The 21,602-nt window shown below is 60.5% G+C and overlaps 1 protein-coding gene across 25 annotated transcripts in view; it reads right to left on the minus strand.

The window, feature by feature from the left end:
* Nucleotides 1–25: 25 nt before the first annotated feature.
* Nucleotides 26–21,602, minus strand: part of JAKMIP3 (Janus kinase and microtubule interacting protein 3) — a 91,932-nt gene continuing 70,355 nt past the window's right edge. For 10 of the 25 annotated variants that reach the window (XR_011382177.1, XR_011382188.1, XR_011382187.1 and 7 more), the window contains 11 exons: nucleotides 20,020–20,103; nucleotides 18,550–18,612; nucleotides 16,936–17,034; nucleotides 15,307–15,405; nucleotides 15,164–15,223; nucleotides 11,671–11,736; nucleotides 11,025–11,093; nucleotides 10,861–10,938; nucleotides 3,164–3,367; nucleotides 835–2,488; nucleotides 249–324 (listed from right to left, as the gene is read on the minus strand). Coding sequence is in view for 10 of the 25 variants with exons in the window: in XM_070057054.1 (XP_069913155.1) it covers nucleotides 178–324; nucleotides 835–876; nucleotides 2,423–2,488; nucleotides 3,164–3,367; nucleotides 10,861–10,938; nucleotides 11,025–11,093; nucleotides 11,671–11,736; nucleotides 15,164–15,223; nucleotides 15,307–15,405; nucleotides 16,936–17,034; nucleotides 18,550–18,612; nucleotides 20,020–20,103 (1,077 nt within the window). In the remaining 15 variants the exon portion in view is untranslated. Of the gene's footprint in view, nucleotides 325–834; nucleotides 2,489–3,163; nucleotides 3,368–5,687; nucleotides 10,939–11,024; nucleotides 11,094–11,670; nucleotides 11,737–15,163; nucleotides 15,224–15,306; nucleotides 15,406–16,935; nucleotides 17,035–18,549; nucleotides 18,613–20,019; nucleotides 20,104–21,602 lie in introns of those variants that run through there. The other 15 variants (XM_051830093.2, XM_051830091.2, XM_051830090.2 and 12 more) reach the window with 7 other exon arrangements.

The raw sequence follows: 21,602 nt of genomic DNA on the forward strand, positions 1-21,602 counted from the left end.
TACCCCTGCTCGGCAGGGAGCGCTGCACCGGGAAGGGGGCTGCTGGCGGGGAGGAGGCCCCCAGGGTCGAGCAGCCAGGGCCAGGCCTCTCCCACAGAGGCTCCTGGTGGCAGAACTAGTCCTGATTCCGGCTCGTCCCAGGGGGCAGCAGCCCTGACTCAGGGGCACTCGGACCACTCAGGGCCACCCCAGATGCCTCTTCCCCCTCGTCCTCCATAGCACAGGTGCGCAGGGACCAAGTCCTCGTGAGTCTTCGAGGGTGAGAGGCGACATCGCACCCGGTTCTGGTCCCGCTGGGGCAAAGGGGCCTGGCTCCCCGGAAAGCTGCAAGTACAGACCCAGAGAACAGAAGTCAGGGGGCCGCGCCGGCTCGGCCGCGGGACGAGGTGCTGCAGGGACGGTGACCGGTGCCTACAGGAAGCGCTCCCTTGGGCATCTGCAGGCTCCATCCTGGGCCCGCTCGTCCCGCGTGCCCTGGTCTGCAGGTAGGGCTGCGGCCCTCCAGGCCAGCGCAGTCACTGTTGGCAGCGCCAGGCCCTCCCGACCATAGGAAAGCCATGATACAAACTTGCCCAGCACTGCTGGCCACGGAGCCACCGAGGCGGAGAGAGAAGCCCTCGACTCTGGCTCACGGCATGTTTCTCGTGCCCAGTGCTACCTGGGGGCCCCTTCTGCTTCTTCCCCGTGGGGCAGCTGCACCTGTGGCCCTCAGGGGGAGACTGATCTGACTCCAGGGCGGGACTTGTGGCTTTGGAAGGGCACCCCTGGGGTGGCCCCCGCTTCTCCAGCAGAGAGCAGACCCTCCCCGGAAGGCTCTGCCAGTGACATACTCACCGCCTCGGGGTGCCGAGATGAACTATGACCAGAGAATGAACGCTAGGGAGAAAAATAAGAACAAAAATAGAAACTGAAAGGGAGGGGAGGGTGGAGGAACGGAAGGAGAGAGAGAGAGAGAGAAGCGTTTGTCTTGTTTCTGACAAGAAACCCCGAGTGACGACAGACAGGACAGGCAGGGCTGGAGGCTTCGGGCAGCAGGTGTGGCTCAGGAGTCCGAGCGAATTCCCGAGAGACACATGGGAGCTGCGCTGTAAGCACTAGTCGGGGGCCCAGCCCCGTGAGGCGAGGCCTCAGGGCTCAGTTCCCCCCTGGGGCAGAACCACCCCCTCCTCCACCTGGCTTGGGATGGATGGCGAGAGACACTCCAGTACCCAGCGGCCACAAGCACTCAGAGACAGTACTTTGGTCTTGGTCTCATTATAAGGGATGAAGTACAACCAGGGCCCTGGACAAACAAGACGTGGGGCGTGGGGCGTGGGGCGTGGGGCGTGGGCTGGGCCAGCAGACATGCAGGAGAGAATCCAGCAGTGGTGCCACTGCTAGAGAACGATTCAAGGCACAATGGAAGGGTGGCTGTGAAAACACAATAAATGCCTCACTGAAGTTGTTCTCTTCGGAACAAAGGCCCTCATGTGAAGACGTAAAACGAGACCCTCGAGTCGGGGGAGATGTCGTGGAGGCTGAAGCCCAAGAAGCTGTGGCCCCTCCCCACTTGTCCAGTGCCCACAGGCAGACGGATCCGGCTGGGAATCCAACCGTGCCCAGCTCCTGGGCTCGTTCCTTGAGGCGATCTGAATAGATTTTCCCAGCAGAGGGCGCTAAAGAGGCTAGCGGGGGGGGGGGGTTAGGTCATGGCCACGGAGGATTGGGGCAGGGCCCGTGTGGGCATGGGGAGGGAGAGTGACCAGTTGTATGAGAATTGTCCAAGAGCCGTGGCTGGCTCCTCCCTAGGCCAAGGTCAAGGACACGTGCACCACAGAAGTGTCCTGCGCAAGCATCAGCTTCCTGTTCTCTCCACGAGAGACAAGACAGGGAGGGGGGTGGGGCCCGCCAGCCAGCTCACTCAGAGCTCCACGGGGGCCGGCCACGGTGCCGACACCTGTCACAGGACACTCACGAGAGCCAAGCAAGCAGTGACCCCAGAATCACTGAAGCAGGTGCAAAGCCTGAGAAGGGGTGGCCCTAAGGGAAGCCAGACCCCACAGGAGATCAGGATGCTGTCCGGTGACCCCTGCACCTGGACTGGGCAGCGCCACGTCTGTCAACGTGCTCAGAGGCAGCCAGACGGCCCTCCCCCGCCTTGGGCCTGTGGCCCCCACCCAGGGGTTCTGAACCTGCAGGTGACTGCCTTACGGAGCAGAACGGAGGGCAGCCCCCAGCGAGAAGGCCCGGTCTGGCTCTCGGGGACTGGACCAGCAGGGGTGGTGCACGCGGAGGTGTCAGGCACAGCAACACAGCTCAGGCGTCGGCACCGAGTGGGACTCCAGGCCCCAACGCCGCGGCCTGACGCCTGCTTCTGCTCGCTGCCCCGGTCGGCAGGTGCCGGCTGCCGTCCTGAGTGGAGATCAAACCTGACGTACTTTACCTTCTCCTCCAGTTCCTTTATCTGCCTCTTCTGAGTCTCTATTCTCTCTTCCAACTCTTTAATTCTCTGCAGTGTTAAAAGGAGGACACATTCAGTACTTTCAGAATATGTGAGGAACCAGTGGGAAAAAGTCTTCCCAATTCGCCCCCGTTGATGGGTGGCAGTCAGGGGGTGGGGAGGGGTCCGTCCCACCCTTCCGCTTCCTGAAGCTTCGCATCAGGAAATCCCGATGTGCAGGACAGTGAGGGCCTCCCCAAGTCACCAGGGCAAAGCGCGGCCAGAGGCTCCCGACGGCCACGCCTGCGCCTGGGCCTGGAAGCAGCTGAAAGGTGCTCATGGTTCATCTGAAGGGAGCACGGGGGCTGCCAGGAGCCGTCCCTACGGGGCAGCACTGGAGCACGCCCTCTGCCAGACACCAGCAGATGGGCCTGCTGCCTCCCAGTCCGCCTGAACCTTGTGCGTGAGGCGTGCTCTTGGAACACGTCCATAACCCATTTGCAAGCCAGCCAGGCACACGCACAGCAGGGCTGTCCTCGCCTCCCACTAGGATGCAACTGACCCAATGCTGAGGTCCCAGGGAAGACCAGGGGCTGCCACCTGCTGGCCAGCTGTGGGCCCCAGGCAATGCCCTTGGGCATGGCCCCTGGAAGCAAGGCCATCGGATGGCTCTGCCACAGGAAGCCAGCCTGGTTGGTCTTTCTGCCTCATTCTCGCTGCCCCCGAAGCCGCCAGCCCACGCACCTGCTGTGCCAGCTGCAGCAGCTCCATGCGCTCCCGCAGGATCTGCGCATCCCGCTCACGCAGCTCGCTCATGACCTGGCGCTTCCACTGCTCCACAGCCACCTTGAGCTTCTCGCGCTCCTCCTCCGTCAGCAGCGTGGCCACTTTGGCCCCCGCCTCCTGCTGCAGGGCGTCGTACAGCATGGCTTCCAGCTCCAGGATGTGCTGAGGGCCGAGCAGAGGCACGCTGGTCCTCCCTCCTCCCAGGATGCACCTGCCTCACCCAGGGCTGCTCAGCACGGCCACAGAGGAGAGCAACCGGAGGCCGGGACAGCCGCCACGGGAGAGGGCAAGGTGGAGTGTGCCACAGCTGGGAGCCACAGTGCTCCTGTGGATTTCTGGGGAAGGCCCTGGAACCCAGACGCTCCCATCTGCGAGAAGACCCTCACATAGAAGCCCCCCAGATCAGGGCCGATGCTGGATACAGAGGCTGGGAAAGACCAGCGCCTGTGCAGCCAGTGCGGGAGCCCGGGGGTGGGGCGACCAGGAAGGGTGGAGCAGGGGCGGCCCCTCCGCTGCACAACAAGCCCTGTGCGGGTGAGAAGGCACCACGCGGGTGAGGGCGATGCCCTTGCTAGGAGGCACACGGCAGTTACAAACCCCCGGAGGCTGCCCGTCCATCTGCAGAACCACAAACGCCATCTCTGGGGAACTGCAATCTTGGAGAGAGACAAATCCTGTTACAGAATTCCTTTCCCCCCATCAAAACTGTGGCATCTTCAGACGTGAACGCTTCCTTTTCCATGGGCAAAGTGACTCTGAAAATCCTGTTGCCAGCAGACATTCCACAAAATAAAAGCCCTTTTGGCCACACTTACATCTTATCATTCTTGACAGGCACACCACACACTGTCCCCAGCTGTCACAACCCTCCCACGCTCCCACGTCAGCTGTCACTTCCAGGAGCTGAAGAACTGGGTGCACCTAAGAGAGACCACGCTCTAACAATCACCAGCAGAGTCTGGACCAGGAATTAGCATCCCCAAAGAAGGCCACCTGGAGGAGGCCACTCTACGGTCTCGCCCGGCCTCTGCCCTGGCCGCCCGAGGAAGCAGCCTTTCTCCTTCAGCACCTCGGGTGCTCAGCTCAGAGCAGCCCGTGTAGGAAAACCCTGGGTGCCCCCAGACCACAGCGCACCTGTGGGCGCCGTGCACTAGGTCGTGTGGCCCTCAAAGCGGACAGAAGCTATAGTGCAGAAACAAACATGCAATGAGTTATGTAAGACTCAGGATAAAACACACAATGGTGGCACGGCAAATAGGGCAAGTTCTGTGTGGGAAGAACTACAGGAAGACCCCGGCCCACAGCACCCCACACGGAGAGCACAGCCAAGTCCCACACAGGGAGACCCCTCCACCCACACAGGCCGCACAGCAACACAGCAAAGACCCACAGCACTGCACAGGAAGACCCCACAGGATCACATAGGAAGACCCCTCAGAGTACCACCCAGAACCCGCCCCTCCACAGCAACACGCAAAACACTCCTGATAGCGCCACACAGGAAGGCACCCCCACCACACAGGAAGTGACCCCAGAGCACCACAGAGGTCAACACCCTCCAAGCATCACAGAGGAAGACCCAAGTGTCACACAGGAAGATCCCTCACAGCACCAAACAGGAAGTCCCCCCTAAGAACCACTTAGGAAATGCCTCTCACAGGGCCACCCAGGAAGTGTCCTCACAGCCCACACAGGAAGTGACCTCACTGCACTACACTGGAAGTGTCCCCACAGCCCACACAGGAAGTGACCTCACAGCCCACACAGGAAGTGTCCTCACAGCCCACACAGGAAGTGACCACACAGCCCACACAGGAAGTGACCTCACAGCCCACACAGGAAGTGTCCTCACAGCACACACAGGAAGTGACAACACAGTACACATAGGAAGTGACCTCACTGCCCCACACAGGAAGTGTCCTCACAGCCCACACAGGAAGTGTCCTCACAGCCCACACAGGAAGTGACCACACAGCCCACACGGGAAGTGACCTCACAGCACACACGGGAAGTGTCCTCACAACTCCACACAGGAAGTGTCCTCACAGCCCACACAGGAAGTGTCCTCACAACCCCATACAGGAAGTGACCTCACAGCCCACACAGGAAGTGTCCTCACAGCCCACACAGGAAGTGTCCTCACAGCCCACACAGGAAGTGACCACACAGCCCACACAGGAAGTGACCTCACAGCCCACACAGGAAGTGTCCTCACAGCACACACAGGAAGTGACAACACAGTACACATAGGAAGTGACCTCACTGCCCCACACAGGAAGTGTCCTCACAGCCCACACAGGAAGTGTCCTCACAGCCCACACAGGAAGTGACCACACAGCCCACACGGGAAGTGACCTCACAGCACACACGGGAAGTGTCCTCACAACTCCACACAGGAAGTGTCCTCACAGCCCACACAGGAAGTGTCCTCACAACCCCATACAGGAAGTGACCTCACAGCCCACACAGGAAGTGTCCTCACAGCCCACACAGGAAGTGTCCTCACAGCCCACACAGGAAGTGTCCTCATAGCACATGAAGACCTCACAGCCCACACAGGAAGTGTCCTCACAGCCCACACAGGAAGTGACCACACAGCCCACACAGGAAGTGACCTCACAGCCCACACAGGAAGTGTCCTCACAGCACACACAGGAAGTGTCCTCATAGCACATGAAGACCTCACAGCCCACACAGGAAGTGTCCTCACAGCCCACACAGGAAGTGACCACACAGCCCACACAGGAAGTGACCTCACAGCCCACACAGGAAGTGTCCTCACAGCACACACAGGAAGTGACAACACAGCACACATAGGAAGTGACCTCACTGCCCCACACAGGAAGTGTCCTCACAGCCCACACAGGAAGTGTCCTCACAGCCCACACAGGAAGTGACCACACAGCCCACACGGGAAGTGACCTCACAGCACACACGGGAAGTGTCCTCACAACTCCACACAGGAAGTGTCCTCACAGCCCACACAGGAAGTGTCCTCACAACCCCATACAGGAAGTGACCTCACAGCCCACACAGGAAGTGTCCTCACAGTCCACATAGAAGTGACCTCACAGCACACACGGGAAGTGACCTCACAGCCCACACAGGAAGTGACCTCACAGCCCCACACAGGAAGTATCCTCACAGCCCACACAGGAAGTGACCACACAGCCCACACAGGAAGTGACCTCACAGCCCACACAGGAAGTGACCTCACAGCACATGAAGACCTCATAGCCCACACAGGAAGTGTCCTCACAGCACACACAGGAAGTGGCCACACAGCCCACACAGGAAGTAACCTCACAGCCCACACAGGAAGTGTCCTCACAGCACATGAAGACCTCACAGCCCACACAGGAAGTGTCCTCACAGCACACACAGGAAGTGTCCTCATACACAGGAAGTGTCCTCATACACAGGAAGTGTCCTCACAGCCCACACAGGAAGTGACCTCACAGCACACACAGGAAGTGTCCTCACAGCCCACACAGGAAGTGACCTCACAGCACACACAGGAAGTGTCCTCACAGCCCACACAGGAAGTGACCTCACAGCCCACACAGGAAGTGTCCTCACAGCACATGAAGACCTCACAGCCCACACAGGAAGAGGCTTTTCTGAAAGCATCACACAGCATTTTGCATCCTATGGGCTACCTTGCTGCTCCACAGTGGCCTTTTTGGCAGGGCTGGGCCAACTGAGACACTGACCCTCTGCTGTGCTTGACAGCATAGGTGCGGCCTCCATGGTGGTGACACAGTTGTGCTCTGGGAATGCTGAGGTGGCTCTGATTGGACCTTCTGGAAGTTCTATGGATGCTGAATTTCCAGCCACGTGAGGTCCATGATCATTAGAACCCACGGGCAGTGGGCCAGCGTGTGCAGTTAGGGCCTACTCACCAATTCAGCTTGTGTTCCGTCATGCCACTCACAGGATAACCCTCCTACCTCCAGAGGGATTCTGCCTGTGACGCTGCCTGAGATGGAGTCTCTCTCCCAAGTGAGGGCTCTTAAGTGACATCAGAGCAGAAAGGGAGGGGGCTGAAGACATGCAGTCAGAGGCCGGCCATCATCTGGGAGCTGCGTGAAGCTCAAGTTCCTCTTACTATCTCATCCCACCTTCACCCCAGTAATGCAGACAGAAAGCATTGGAAATTTTTTGGTATAACCTTGGGAAGGAAATTTCCAAAACCATAAATCATGAAATCTAGAGGCCACCAATCTTGTAAATATTACGAAAATTCTGCTCAGCCCCCAAAACAGCAGTCAAACTCAAACTCTGGGAGAAATACCTGCAGTGGACAACAGGCTGTTTGCCTCAATGTACCAAGAGCTCTGACAGGCCTGTGAGAAGGCCGACTACACAACACGAAGCGGGCAAAGGGTGTGAGCTGAACGAAGGGTGAGAACAGACACGGCGCAGTCCAACCCAACGTACTCCACTCGACCTTCCTGGGAGACAACCCTCGGAGTCAGCTTTCAAAAACCCCCCACATCAGCCTTTGCTTACACTCAGCTTGCGGTACAACTGTGCCGAGTACACAGGGACCAAAGTGAGGCTTCCTACCGACGGCTTCCTGCTGACCTTTTGGCCAAGCCAAAGAACCTTTCCCACAGAGAGATGCTCGCACCTGCACACAAGACTGGGCACAAAGTATTGCGGCACTGTGGACGGCGAACACCGGGACACAACCCAACACCCACAGCCTGGGACGAAGGACCACGTGAGCTGTGCTCACATCAAGTTCCTGTTCTCACAGCTGGGGACTGCCCTCCCGTCGACGGTGGTGGGAAAAGCCACCGGGCATCTGTGGGTGCAGTCGCTGCTGCTCAGGTGTTAAGGACGCCTGTGGGAAAACACACGTCACGGGGACCCCAGCATCTCCTGGAAGACACCACGGGCTGCTGCGAGGTGTGCCCTGTCACTGGGGTCCCAGGGGAGTGGAGCAGGGGTGCAGGGAGGCATCCTCTTGCACGCCCCGAGCACTCGGTGGTGACTATTCTAAGGACTTCTAGAGAGCAGGCTGAGAGTAAGTGTAAGACGACCAGTCTTGGCAAGTGGTGAAAGCACACAGGTGCCTATTCTGAGGAGCCCTGAGAGAAGCGGAGAGAGCAGAATTCCAGTCTTCCTCTGGATGCTGGGCACGTAATGAACTTCTCCTCGTCCCTCTTACTTACTGGTTTGGTGTACTGTAGAGCAGTTCCATGTTTACGACCCCTTCCACTCAGAGAACCAACATGAAAGAACTGATGCCCTTCCTTCTCCTCCCTCTCCTGGCTTTCACAGTCCTCACCTTCCACACCTCAGTCTGCGCCTTTTCTCCTTCACCCACTCAGCACCGCTGTGCACCTGCTGCTCGCCAGGCATCATGCAGGCCTAGAAGACCAGCTGGTGGCAGTGGGCACGGCCCCTGCCTGCCTAGTCAGGGAGAGGCCATCCCATCTGCGTTTTGCTCAGGGCGTCCAGCTGAGGCTAGAGAAGGCTTCCTAGCAGCAGTGATGGGCTAAAACTGGAAGTCAGCAGGGATAGGCACGAAAAGGCGTTCCCGGGGGAAAGAGCAGGGACAGCGGCCGGGGCCCTGTCCCTTAGCCTCGCGTGGTGCCAGCCCTACAGCAGAAATGCCACTTGGATAAGGATCCCAGGTCCCAGCCCTCGAGACTCATGCAGGAATGTGGGCCTTGATGGCGGCAGAGCGCTGTTCTGGAGGGTTCTTTGCCATCCAGCAGAGGAGCCTGTCTGTGCCGGGGAGTCACACAGACAGAAGGTTATCACCACCACTATTAGCAAAAGCACCATTATCACCACCACCACCACCACCACCACCACCACGACCATGGTCACCATTCTGAGAGCTCCCAGCCTGAGCTGGGACCTGGGAATGAGCATTTTCAGTTCAGCCAGCCTCGCTGTGTCTAAGCAGCTCAAGCAGATCTTCTCGCAGGCGTAAGGGCCAGGGCCCTGACTACTGGGCTGGGTGCCCTGGTGAATGTCTTGGTGGTGACCCTTGTCCACCCATCATCACAAGCCTGAGCAGTCCCGGAGATACCTTCCTGCACGTGGGACACAGACATTGCTGTGTCACCAGAGCGCTGGGATGGTGACTATGGTGGGGGGTCAGGGGCACCTGCCAGCTCCCACCCAGAGAACCCTGTTCTCAAATCTGGTTTTCAAGCTGGAAACGCGCCCTGCTCATCCCTGGAGCTGCTGTTGTACCTGCCACACACGAAGCTGCTGCAGCCTGTGGATGGTCACTGCCACATCTTGTGTCACGTGGGCAAGGGAGGCACCAGTGACCACGGCTCCCCATTCCTGCCCTCGTCTCACTCGTCCCCGGGAGGTGCCCCCACCCCAGGCAGCAGAGCCTCTCTGGCCTCATGAGCCACAGCGGCACAGCAAGAACAGCAAGCTGCCAGCCTCCAAGCTGGGCAGCCACGGCCACCGCTGACTAAGCCACTGCGACCCACCATCCACACGACAATTATCCTCCTCACAACCCCAGAAGGTGGGAATCAGTATCTCCGTTAGGTCTCGTGGCCGGCGGCCAGCCAAGACCAGAGCATCGGGCAGCAGCCCACCTGCTCCCCACGGCTCCTCAGGCCAGCCTGAGCTGCTGGCAACATGGCCTGGCATCTGCCTTGAAGGCTCCAGCCTGCAGGCTGACGTTAACAAACGGCTGTGGCCGATGGCCAGAGAGGAAGCCCTTGGGGGCCTCCCAGCTGTCCGCGAGCTTCAGAGCTGGGATGCGAAGGCTCAAAGAGCACAAAGCTTCTTTTCGCGTTCACAAAGGGATCTCAGCGGGAGCTAAGGCGGCTGGCAGGAGCCAGTGCTGCTGCATCCTGCAGTGGTTCAGGTCCTGGAGTGGGCCCAGTGTGGTGGCGTGGAGGTGGAGCCCACGGGAGGCGCCTTGGTCACCAGAAGGGATGAACGCAGTTCTCACTGGACCACAGTTGGGCCTGAAGCGGGAGCCTGCGTCCCCTGGCTCCCTGTCTGGCAGGGAAAGCTGCTATCACAGAGGGAGCCTGCGTCCCCCGGCTCCCTGTCTGGCAGGGAAAGCTGCTATCACAGAGGGAGCCTGCGTCCCCCGGCTCCCGTCCAGCCACAGCCTGGTTGTGCGTCCTTGCTTCTTCACACCTCTTGCAGCTAGCACTGCGCATTCTGTCCCGGCCACAGGAAACAGACTAACACAAGCGTCCAGCGAGAATCCCAGAGACATTGGAGGAAGCACAAAGGCATGCGGTGGGAGCAATGGCCTCCCGAGGGGCAGGCAAGCGCGTGGCCCAGGTGAGACTTGCAGGGCTCCGCCTGCTATCACTTGGGAACTCCCGCCGTGCTCAGTCAGCTCACAGGAGCACAGTCTCCTACCCCTCAGCGTGCACACTCACGGGAGTTCTGCCTGGGCGCACACTCCTGAAGTTCAGCATTTACTGATGGGGCAGGAACGTGTCCCCCAGAATCCACCATGCAGGAGTGAGGGGTCTTCATGGAGAGAAGGCAGAGAGTGCCCCACACCGAGCCCGCGGCCTCCCAGCAGGACTCAGCCTCGGTGCACCCCGGCACACCCCGGCACCTGGACACTCCACTGGGCACTGAACAATTCACCTGTTTGTCCCACACCTGCCCGCTCTGGGGTTCCACAGCCTTCTCTCCCCTACCTTGTGGGCTTGGTCCAATGACTGCTTCCTGTAGTCCAGCTCCTCGTCCAGGTAGCCCTTCTGTTTGCTGAACAGCTCCTGAACACAAGAGGACCCGTGTCAGCCTCCGGCGCCTGACCGGACAGCATGCGCACACTCCAGGGCCACGGGGGAAGCCCACCCACCTTCTCCTGCTCCAGGTCCGCCATCTTCCGCTGCAGCGCCACCTCTGTCTCCTCGATCTGCTGCAGCCACTGGGCAAATAGAAGGCAGGTGCCACCAGGGGCCACACGCCCTCTGGCCCCCACGTGGGTTCTGATTCCACCCCCTCCCGGTTCCCTGGGCACAGCCTGGGGCAGGGGGAGGTCCTTGCTGAGGGTCAGGGCTGGCTGGCACCGTGAATGCAGCCTGAGCACTCACCCGTGTTTCCCTGGGCGAGGAGGGACCCTGGCGTAGGGAGCAGGGTTCTGCCAGGAAGGGCAGAGGTGTGGCCTGGTCCCCTAATTGCCAGGGCACTCCCCCTGGTGGCCGGGCAGGATCCCCAGGAGGGTCTTGTGGGTCAAGCAGAAAATGCTAATGGCTTCAGGCCCTTTCCCCCTCTGGGAGGAAATGGAGGCAGAGTTGGTGTCTTGACAAGATCTGGCCGAATCCTGGCAAGGATGCTCAGTACGCACCATTCGACCTGTCTGTGCCAGATCCCCTGAGGCAGCCAGGACTCAGTGTGTCCCCTCTGCCCTACAGCCCCCTCCTCCCAGAAAGGCGTCTTCTGAGCTGAGCCAGGGGACCCAAGGCACTCAGCCCTCTCCTGGGCGTCTGTGCAGCTGCTGTTACCTTCTCGGCCAAGGTCAGGACTGTCCTGGCTTGAATGACAACCACCTGCTCCTCGTTGGTCAGGTTCTACAGGGAGAAGCAGAGCAGGGGTGAGGTCAGAGGCTGCCCCAGGGCAGGGTGGGTGCTGAATGACAGATGCAGGTGAGTATGATGGGGAGGGGCTACAGCGCAAGATGCTTGGACTGAAACACCCTTCCCACACTCTCACGTGCTCTCTCTGGGGCTCCGTTCATTTCCTCTTCTTCAGGATGGTCCTTCACCAGCTGGGCCACCTAACATGTGGGGGCCACACCCAGTAACAAGTGCTTCCTGTCTCCCCCGCCCCAGCTCTGTTTGAAGCCAGGCCTCTGCAGACACAGCGCGGGGAGGAGAGGCAGCGCTCCTGCTGTGAAACGGCGCTGGTCCCTGGCAGTTTCTTTCTCTGCATGTTCATCCATGCTTCATCTCAAGGGCCCACGGGTGTCCTGCTTGGCAGGGTGTTCCTCTGGGACCCCACTGAGCACCCCTGGGCGATGCAGGCCCCTCCTATGCTGAGCCCTGGCTGCTACCTGCCCGGCACCAACTCACGGGACAGCCCGGAGCAGGAGAGGGCACGAGGAACAGAGGCTGGAGCAGGGAGGGGCCTGCCTGGAGCACTGCTGCACAGGAAGTCCCCACTGCCCCTAGAGCCTACCTGGGTCAGAACCGGGTCACTCAGAAAACCCTGCATGTCCGATTCTCTCCCCAGACAGCGGCTCCCTGAGAGTGGCCATGAGCCCTCAAAGTCAGCATGTGGTCTCCCACTCAGAGCTGATGACCAACGACTACACACACAGAGGCAGACTCTACCCACAGGGCAAGTGCACCCCCAAAGTGGATGGCATTGCATTTGAGCCCCATCCTGCTGGGGACGGCAACCACTGGGCTGGGAGGAGCCCTAAAGGAGGACTGAGCGGAGCTGGCCTCGCCCTGACTCTGCCACTGCGTTGGCTCTGTGGCCCAGGCAGGTGCCTTCTGGAATGTGTCTCTCAAGCTGTGAATCTGGGGGTTGCCCAATATGGTTCTCAAGAGCCTGTGATGGGACTATATCTAGGGCTGGCTGCTGCTTACGTCACCAACAGCATCCTTGCGGTGGGGGGGGCTTCTGCCACCTGTTGCCAGGAAGAAGCCACTAGGTGAGCGAGGGGCAGACAGAAGAGCCCCCTGCTGGAAGCCTTGCCCTGCTCTGCTCCTACAGACCCCCAGGTGATGAGCAGGCACGTGAAGAAGTGACTCCTGTCAACACAAGACCCTGTCTGAGGGCACAGAAGAGGTCGAGTGTGGGCAACTGGGTGGATGATGGACAGGTGGCTGCATGAAAGATGGATATACGGATGGATAACACATGAGTGGATGACAGATGAGGGTGGGTGGAGGACAGAGGAGGCATGATGGATGGATGCACAGATAGAGAGGTAGATGGATGGACACATAGATGGAGAGATGGATGGATGGATGCACAAATGGAGAGGTGGATGGATGGATGGATGGACGCATAGATAGATGGATGGATGGATGGATGGATGGATGGATGGATGGAAGGATGGATGGATGGATGGATGGATGGAGAGGTGGATGGATGGATGGATGGATGGATGGATGGATGGATGGAGAGGTGGATGGATGGATGGATGGATGGATGGAGAGGTGGATGGATGGATGGATGGATGGAGAGGTGGGTGGATGGATGGATGGATGGATGGATGGATGGAGAGGTGGATGGATGGATGGATGGATGGAGAGGTGGATGGATGGATGGATGGATGGATGGATGGAGAGGTGGATGGATGGATGGATGGATGGATGGATGGAGAGGTGGATGGATGGATGGATGGATGGAGAGGTGGATGGATGGATGGATGGAGAGGTGGATGGATGGATGGATGGATGGATGGAGAGGTAGATGGATGGGTGGAGAGGTGGATGGAGAGGTGGATGGATGGATGGATGGATGGAGAGGTGGATGGATGGATGGATGGAGAGGTGGATGGATGGATGGATGGATGGATGGAGAGGTGGATGGATGGATGGATGGGTGGAGAGGTGGGTGGATGGATGGAGAGGTGGATGGATGGATGGATGGATGGATGGATGGAGAGGTGGATGGATGGATGGATGGATGGATGGATGGAGAGGTGGATGGATGGATGGATGGATGGAGAGGTGGATGGATGGATGGATGGAGAGGTGGATGGATGGATGGATGGATGGATGGAGAGGTAGATGGATGGGTGGAGAGGTGGATGGAGAGGTGGATGGATGGATGGATGGATGGAGAGGTGGATGGATGGATGGAGAGGTGGATGGATGGATGGATGGATGGATGGAGAGGTGGATGGATGGATGGATGGGTGGAGAGGTGGGTGGATGGATGGATGGATGGATGGAGAGGTGGATGGATGGGTGGAGAGGTGGATGGATGGATGGATGGATGGAGAGGTGGATGGATGGATGGATGGAGAGGTGGATGGATGGATGGAGAGGTGGATGGATGGATGGATGGATGGATGGAGAGGTGGATGGATGGATGGATGGATGGAGAGGTGGATGGATGGATGGATGGATGGAGAGGTGGATGGATGGATGGATGGATGGAGAGGTGGATAGATGGATGGATGGATGGAGAGGTGGATGGATGGATGGATGGGTGGAGAGATGGGTGGATGGATGGATGGATGGATGGAGAGGTAGGTAGATAGATGGATGGATGGATGGATGGATGGATGGAGAGTTGGGTAAGTGGATGATGAATGCTAGAGGATGGGTGGAAGGATGGAGGGATGGGCAGAGGAAGGGAGGGTGGATGGATGGAAGATGACAATGACAGTTGCAGATGGAAAGACGGATGGACAGAGGACACATGGTGGATGCACGGCTGGATGGAGAACACATGGACAGGCTGGTGGATAGATGAGTGGAGGAATGGACAGAGGACACAGATGCACGATGGATGGAGAATGAGCAGCTGGGGGGATGGATATTTGGATGGGGGATGGATGGATGGGGGATAGCTGGATGGCAGAGACAGAGACAGAGAATGGAAGGATTTGGGAATGAAGGGATGTTATTTCACCCACTTGGCAATTAATTTTCTTTTGAGGCATTTTTCACAGAAATCGGAACTCTGATTCAGTGGTTGTCTGGGGACTCTGCTTCTTCCCCAAAACCAAGGGAGTGGGAGCCCTCAGGGAGCCATAAACAGCAGCCCCCTCCCCTCTGAGGTGCGGAGGAGCTGACAGACGGACAGGGATTCGGACAGGGAGCACGTGTCCAGGGAGTCGGAGGCTGGAGGGCCAGGTGGGCACTTGAGCAGCGAGACAGCAGCAGGTCCCTCCCAAACGTGGGGCCCACTCCAAGCAGACTGGGCCACGGGAGGGTCCTGTGGCGGCACTGCAGAGGGGCTCCCGGGGCGCCGGGCCCAGGGCTGGGGCAGGGGCGGCATGAGAGGCATGCACAAGTCAGGAGAGCAACATACACTTACGGCGTTATCCCCCAGGATGTCCAGCTTCTTCATCAGCTCCGGGACCACGATGTCCTAGGAGGCAGAGGCAACAGGCAGCAGTGAGCCACAGCGGGCAGGCGGGGCAGGGTGGGGGGCGGGGTGGGGCGGGGCTTTACCGTCACGCCTTCGGCCTCACAGTACACCTGCAGGGGGCTCTTCCCATCCACGAAGGGTGTATGGTGGAAGGTGATGGCCGGCGACTTCCTCTCCCTCTCCTAAGACAGAGCAAAGGCTGGGCACTGGACATTCCCTTCCCATCCCCCACCTCCGCAGAGCCATGCCAGGACCCAGGGCCACCAAGAGAGGGGTCAACAGGTGTAGTGGCAGAAACCTCACTGTCCCTAAAGACTGCCCCAGTGTGCTCACTGGCCCGGCTGGGCCATGTGACGTCCGGCTCCACAATGTCCCAGCCAAGTGGCACTGAGCAGGCCCAGCCCCACCGGGACCGGCAAACCCATCTGTGAACCCACGAGGCTTCGGAAGAGTCAGGGCAAGTGGTGCCCACGGCCCCCTGGTGACACCGGCTGCTGGTCCTGCCTGGCCCTCGCAGGAGCCCAGGAAGCCCGGTGGGAGTGGCTGCTCCCCTACCAGGAGGCCGACAGGAGGGCTCTGAGAGGTAGATCCATCTAGATCCGGAGTGTGCTTCACCCCGCTGCACGGAGGCAGAGGTGCTGGTGGGGAGGGGAGGGGTGGTGCTGACCAGCGGGGTGACACCTGCGTAGCCACTTCCTCTTGGCCTTGTGCTGCGCACGCTGCCCTAACACCATAGCACAGTGACACAGTGACACTCTACACAGTGACATAGCTGTGCACACCTGGCCTGTCCGTCACAGCAGCATGCTTATCCCCTGCCCTCCCTCTACAGGCTGTGGCCAGGGATGGAGAGCAGAGGCAGAATCGGTGTCTGCTGGGCCAACTCTGGGGGCACCGTCCTTGCCACTCACCGCCACTGCCACAGCTGCCACCCCTGCCCTCACCATTCCTGCCCCGGTCTGCGCTCAGCCTGTCCTCCAAAACCCACGCCAAGATCTTGCTGTGTAACAGCGTCTGGCACTGAGACACTGCCGCATCTGTCTGTCGGAGTGCCGGGGTGGTCTCGGCTCTGGCTCCTGACTCCACCTTCCTGTAATGTGGCCCCTGGGAAACAGCGGGTAATGGCTCAGGTGCTCGAGCCCCTGCCATTCCACAAGCAGGACCCGGACTGAGTTCCCAGGTCCTGGCTTTGACTTAGCCCAGCCCCATAAGCAGTCAAGCAGGTGGGGGCTTCCTCTGTCTGTTTCTTTCAAATAGAGATGAATGGAGGAATGAACGAGGCCTCTGATGGGGCCAGATGGCTCTGCCCTCGTGGTGGGCCTGGGGTTCTTCCTGCTTCCTGCCCCCTTGCCTCTGCCGTGGGGTGACGCAGCCTGGCGTGGTGCCGCACCTTGGTCCTGGCTCCCCAGCCTCGAGATGCGCTCTCTGTACACGACCCAGCCTGGGCGGCGCTAAGCCGCGGCCCCGCAGCGTTCCTTTCCCTCTCACGACACCAGGTCCCAGGGTACCCGGCCCGCCCGGGAGACGGCCGTTCTGCTCGGCTGGCCAGTCCTCGGTGGGCCTCTGGCACCTCATCCCTGTCCTTTGCAGCCTGGACTTTGGGCTATCTGTTCGAAGGCTCAGGCGACTCAGGAGGACCCAGGGCTCAGCCCTGAGGCAGTCCCTGAGCCTGGGGGTGACCACAGGGTGGGGCTGGGACCCACAGCCCCCACCTCAAGCTCCAGGACCCTGAACTCCAGCAGCTCGTTCTGGTCCTTGGCGTCCTGCACCTCGTGTTTCAGCCGAGCCTCTTCCGCCTCCATGTGCTTAATCTGTGAGAGAAGACGATGAGGTGAGACAGCCACGCTCTCTTGCTAGGTCAGTCCTGGCCGGCTGCCGGCTGCCGGCTGCCGGCTGCCCAGGCCTAGAGCGCTCAGCCGGCCAGCCGCGCTCCCTCAGCAGTCAGCCGCGGGGAGGCCGGGCAGGCCTCTGCTGTGGGCAGCCAGGGCCATGTGGTGGGCAGGGGCTCGAGCCCAGCCCGACCTTCGGAGCAGGGGTGGGGAAGGGGGCTGCCCAGGGCAAGGCAGCGCCTGCGGCTCCCTGGCACTACTGGAGACAGGCTGGCCCAGAACCGGAGGGTCACTGCTGCCCGATGACCACTGTCCCGGCCTGGCTAATTAAGGAGTGGCAAAACCCACCAGCAACAAGCGAGCTCGCGGCACGTGTCCCCAGCAGCAGGAGGAAGGGTGTCCACCAGGGGCAGAGTGGCATGCAGGCCCCAAAGCCGACTTCGGGAGCCCAGGGGACGGAACCCGGAGCACCAGCATCCTTTGACTGAGCTGGCTCAGGCAAGCACCGGGCCTTCCACAGGGCCTGCGGCCCTACCAGGGCCTGCAGGGCCAAGAACCTGACCCTGGGTCGCCACAGCCAGACGGCAGCCAGGCTTTGAGTGTGTGTGCCTTCAAGTGTGCATGGGCCATGACAGGGCCAGAGTGGGCTTTGAGCCTCCCACTCTGCACCCGCTCTCACAGGTCTGAGCCCTGTCCCCCATCTGGGATGGTCCCGAACTGCTCCGATCTCAGAGCCGTCTGCAGTCTAAGCCGAGTGCTGTGAACCCTGCGCTGAACACAGGCTGCAAGGTGGGGCTGACTCAAGGGGAGGGCATGACTCACGGGCAGGTGCGCTGCTCTGGCCCCTCCTGTCACCAGGCCCTGGGGAAGGCCCTGGGCACCAGCCAGAAGCCAAGGCCACTAAGGAGAGTACCGGCTGTAGACCACGTCTTCTGGTCCATTCTACACAAGGCAGCACCACTGGGGGGGGGGGTGGCGCAGAGGCCACAGCACTTCTGGAGCTTCTTGTCCAGAGGCCAACAGGACCCACACCCACGGCCACTGCCGGGCGAGGCCACATTGAGTCAGACACAACTACGACCGTCTGGGGTGGAATGCAGGCCTGGCCTGAGGACCACCAGCCTTTACGACAAACAGGGAGGTGCATCTCCTGGCTTCAAAAGGGCAATGCGTTCACAAAGCTTCCTGCACCGGCCCCTTCCAGGGAACCCAGCAGCACAGCAGGGCGCACGTGGACACACAGCTCAGACACAGGCTCTGCTGGCCCCAGGGGAACAGGGCCCAGCGCCCCCCACCTCCCCCAGGCAAACTCATCTCCAGGACCAGGGAGATGGCAGCAACCTGCCCAGGGCTCTGGCAGAGCCACAGTTCTTGGGATGGGGCCGACAGGGACCTACCCACCAGCCCTGGGGGCCTGCACCCCCCATGTGAGCACGTGGCAAGTTGCACCAGCTTGCGGGAGGGAGGGGAATGGTCGGGGAGGGGCTTGGGCCATACCTTTTCTACCAGTTCTTGATTTCTCCTATACAGTGCTTGCTTCTCTTCAATCCACTTCATATCCTTGAAAAGGAAATGGTAAAGCCAAAGAAAATCGTGAGCAGAGACTGCCCCCTCAGGGCGCGGCTCCCGGCTGTGGAGGTGAGTGTTCAGGTCCCACTGATTCAGAGACCATTTCCTTGGAGGATCCTGGATGAGGGAGATGGAGCAGCCCAGCCTCAGGAGTACCGCTTGGGGATGCTGCCCCTTGTGGACAGCACCCCAGGCTCAGTGAACAGGCCAGGTACTAAGGAGCACCTGGCTTGGTGTGGTGCCCCAGGTGCAGGGGACCCTGACCCAGGGCTCACTGGCAGAGGTCCCTCGGGGTGCAGTTCCTCTCACTCCATACTCAGGACCCAGGCTCTGTGCTGCTTCCAGCACAGGACGTGTAGAAGCCTCACTGAGCTCAGCTCAAGGCCCGGGCTGGGAGGACGCCTGCTGTCAGCACACTCACACCGGCCTTGGGGGCTGGAGCCCTGCTGGGGGAAGCCGGAGGGCACAGGCCCTGGACTTCACCTCAGGTTCCTTCTCTGCAAGGTGTGCACAGAGCCCTTGTCGAGTCCGAAGGGCTCACTTCTGCAAACAGAGGAAGTGGGCTTCTCCTCCTCCTTCCCCTCCCCTCCCCCTCCCGCCAAGGGTCACTTCCAACGGCACAGCCTGTGAAACACACTTGAGGGGCCTTGGGTGCCTCACTGTGACACGGGGCTGTCAGTCCACAGGTGCTGCCACACCCACAGGCCTGAGTGCACGCGGCCCTGGGCGTGGGCAGCACAGTTTGGTGTGTACAGGTGAACAGTCACAGGTGGTGCAGCACTGAATTCTGGGAGGCTGACAGTGCAGCACAGTGGAGCTCACATTGTCCCCTTGCCTGACCACACGGTCAAGGACCACGAGGGCCAGGCTAGGCGGCTGGGGCCAGGAAGCGTGTCCTTGCTCCCAGAGCAGCCACACACTTGCCCCCCCCCCCCCATCACAGACGTTCACCAGCCTCAGCCAGGCTCCAGCAGGGCAGAAGGAGCAGTGGGATGTGGCCGTGTGGTATCTGAAGAGCACAGAGGTGCTGGTACTTTAGGGATGGAGGGAAGTGACCGTCACGCTCCTGGACAAGCACCCACTGCCTCTGGTGCAAACTTTACCACCTGGAGGATGGGTTTCCAGGAGAAAATCAGACAGAGGTGGCCGCAGTACTTTCTTCTGGGGCTGGACAGGGGCCACAGGGTCTGAAGGCCTGGCCCTGACTCAGACAACTGAAAGGATCTTCCCAGGCCAAGCCAGGGGCCTGCCAAGGTCAAGGCCAGGAGAGGCCTGTCCTGCAGGCAGGCTTACTCCTGCCCGTCCAGGCAAGAGCTCCTCCCAGATTTGAGGACCCTGATGCTGTGTGATGTGTACAAGCCTGGCCCCTCCAGGCCACCTGCCCCTGGGGACGCTCACCTGCCCTTGCTCGGCCAGCGCCTTCTCCAGGTCCTCCACCTGCGCCTGGGCTCTCTGCACATCGGCCTGCAGCTGTTCCCGGGTCTGAAGAATGGGAGGAGTCCAGACATCAACTCTCACAGTTGGGGTGGACTGACCCACAGGTGGCGCTTACTGACCGACCCCCGGCCTCGGATTGATTGGACTAAGAAGCCACCGCCCCCTCCTCCAGAAAGGACACAAAAGGGAGGCTCTGAGGCTGCTTTGGAGTGAGGGGTCTCACATTACAAGGAGCATCTGTGGTTGACTGCAGGGATTTTTGGTGGAATCCCTGTTGACAACAAAAAGCAGCCATTGAGGCGGTAGCGTGCTGGCCAGAGGGCGGGCCTGAGCCTCCTTTGCTGACAACAGCCCCCACAGGGGCTTGGAAGCAGTCAGCCCCAAAGCCCAAGGACGCCCTCTGCTGTCCTGGCTCTGCACTGGGGCCACCTCCTCCCCGAGAGCTGCCCCTGGTTTGGAGGTGAACCCGTGCTTCAGGAGTCAGCCCCTGGCTTGCGAGGCCACAGCCCTCTCCCCAGGGCCACCTGCGCCTCCACCAGGCCCAGCCACTCTCCCAGGCGTGGACCACCCTGCTGTCTCCAGGGACAGTGGACAGGACCTTTGCGGACAGCCAGGCTCAGGGCCCGAGGCCCATCACCTGGGTGTGGGGTTGGGGGGCCTGCTCACCGAGCTCTGGGTCCCTTTCTGGTCACTTGAGCAGGTTCTGGCTCTCCTTCCCCGACTCTGACCCCTCCCCCACCCCACCCCCAACTTCTCTTCCTTAGAGGTCCCTGAGGGCAGACGGAATTCTGGCAAGTCCTGTGTCTCTAGAGGGAGGGACTCTATCGCAGGCCGCTGGCCACCCACACGCGTGCAGCCAGACAAGGGCAGCCCCTGTCCGCGTCTTCACAGGGGGCTCCCTCCATGGCCCTGCAGGGGGGAGGGCGGCACAGCCCAGGCCCACAGCGTGAGACCTTGTGGGGCCCAGGGCCGTCTGCCTCCTTCATCAAGCTTGTCTGTTGCCAGTTCTCTGCCTCACGTTTTCCTCCGAGTCCAAATGTCAGTCACCAGTCTCCAGACATGGGCTGGGCATTAGCACGAGGAGCCACAGCTCCTGAGCTTTGTGACCGCGGGGCGCACGGGCCCTGGGCATGGGGCAGGGAAGGGAAGCGCTCTCCAGCTCCCAGCACGCAGTGGGCCCAGCCGGCAGGTGTATGTCCAGTGCAGCCACCCTGCCCAGCCAGTCACGCCCCGGCTACCTTGGCCCTGGGTGTCAGGATCTGACCAGACTCGTGCACAGGTCAGTTCGAAAGGTCAAAGAGGGCAGGTTTCCCCTGTTGTGCAGATGAACTTTCCCCTTTCACCTCTGCTGCTCCGGCCAGAGAGAGGGAATCAGCCTCTGAGGGTGGACGGGTGGGACTCAGCCACCCTGCCCAGAGCGACTGTTGGGCACAGCGAGACAAGGCCTGTGCCAATGGATTTTTCACCCCGGGCAGTCAGGGTGATGAGGGGGAGGCCTGAGGCTCCCAGGGCAGCAGGGGGGAGCGCGGGGGAGGGTGCTCTGC

Source organism: Oryctolagus cuniculus, chromosome 15 (genome assembly GCF_964237555.1).
Source record: "Oryctolagus cuniculus chromosome 15, mOryCun1.1, whole genome shotgun sequence".
NCBI lineage: Eukaryota > Metazoa > Chordata > Mammalia > Lagomorpha > Leporidae > Oryctolagus > Oryctolagus cuniculus.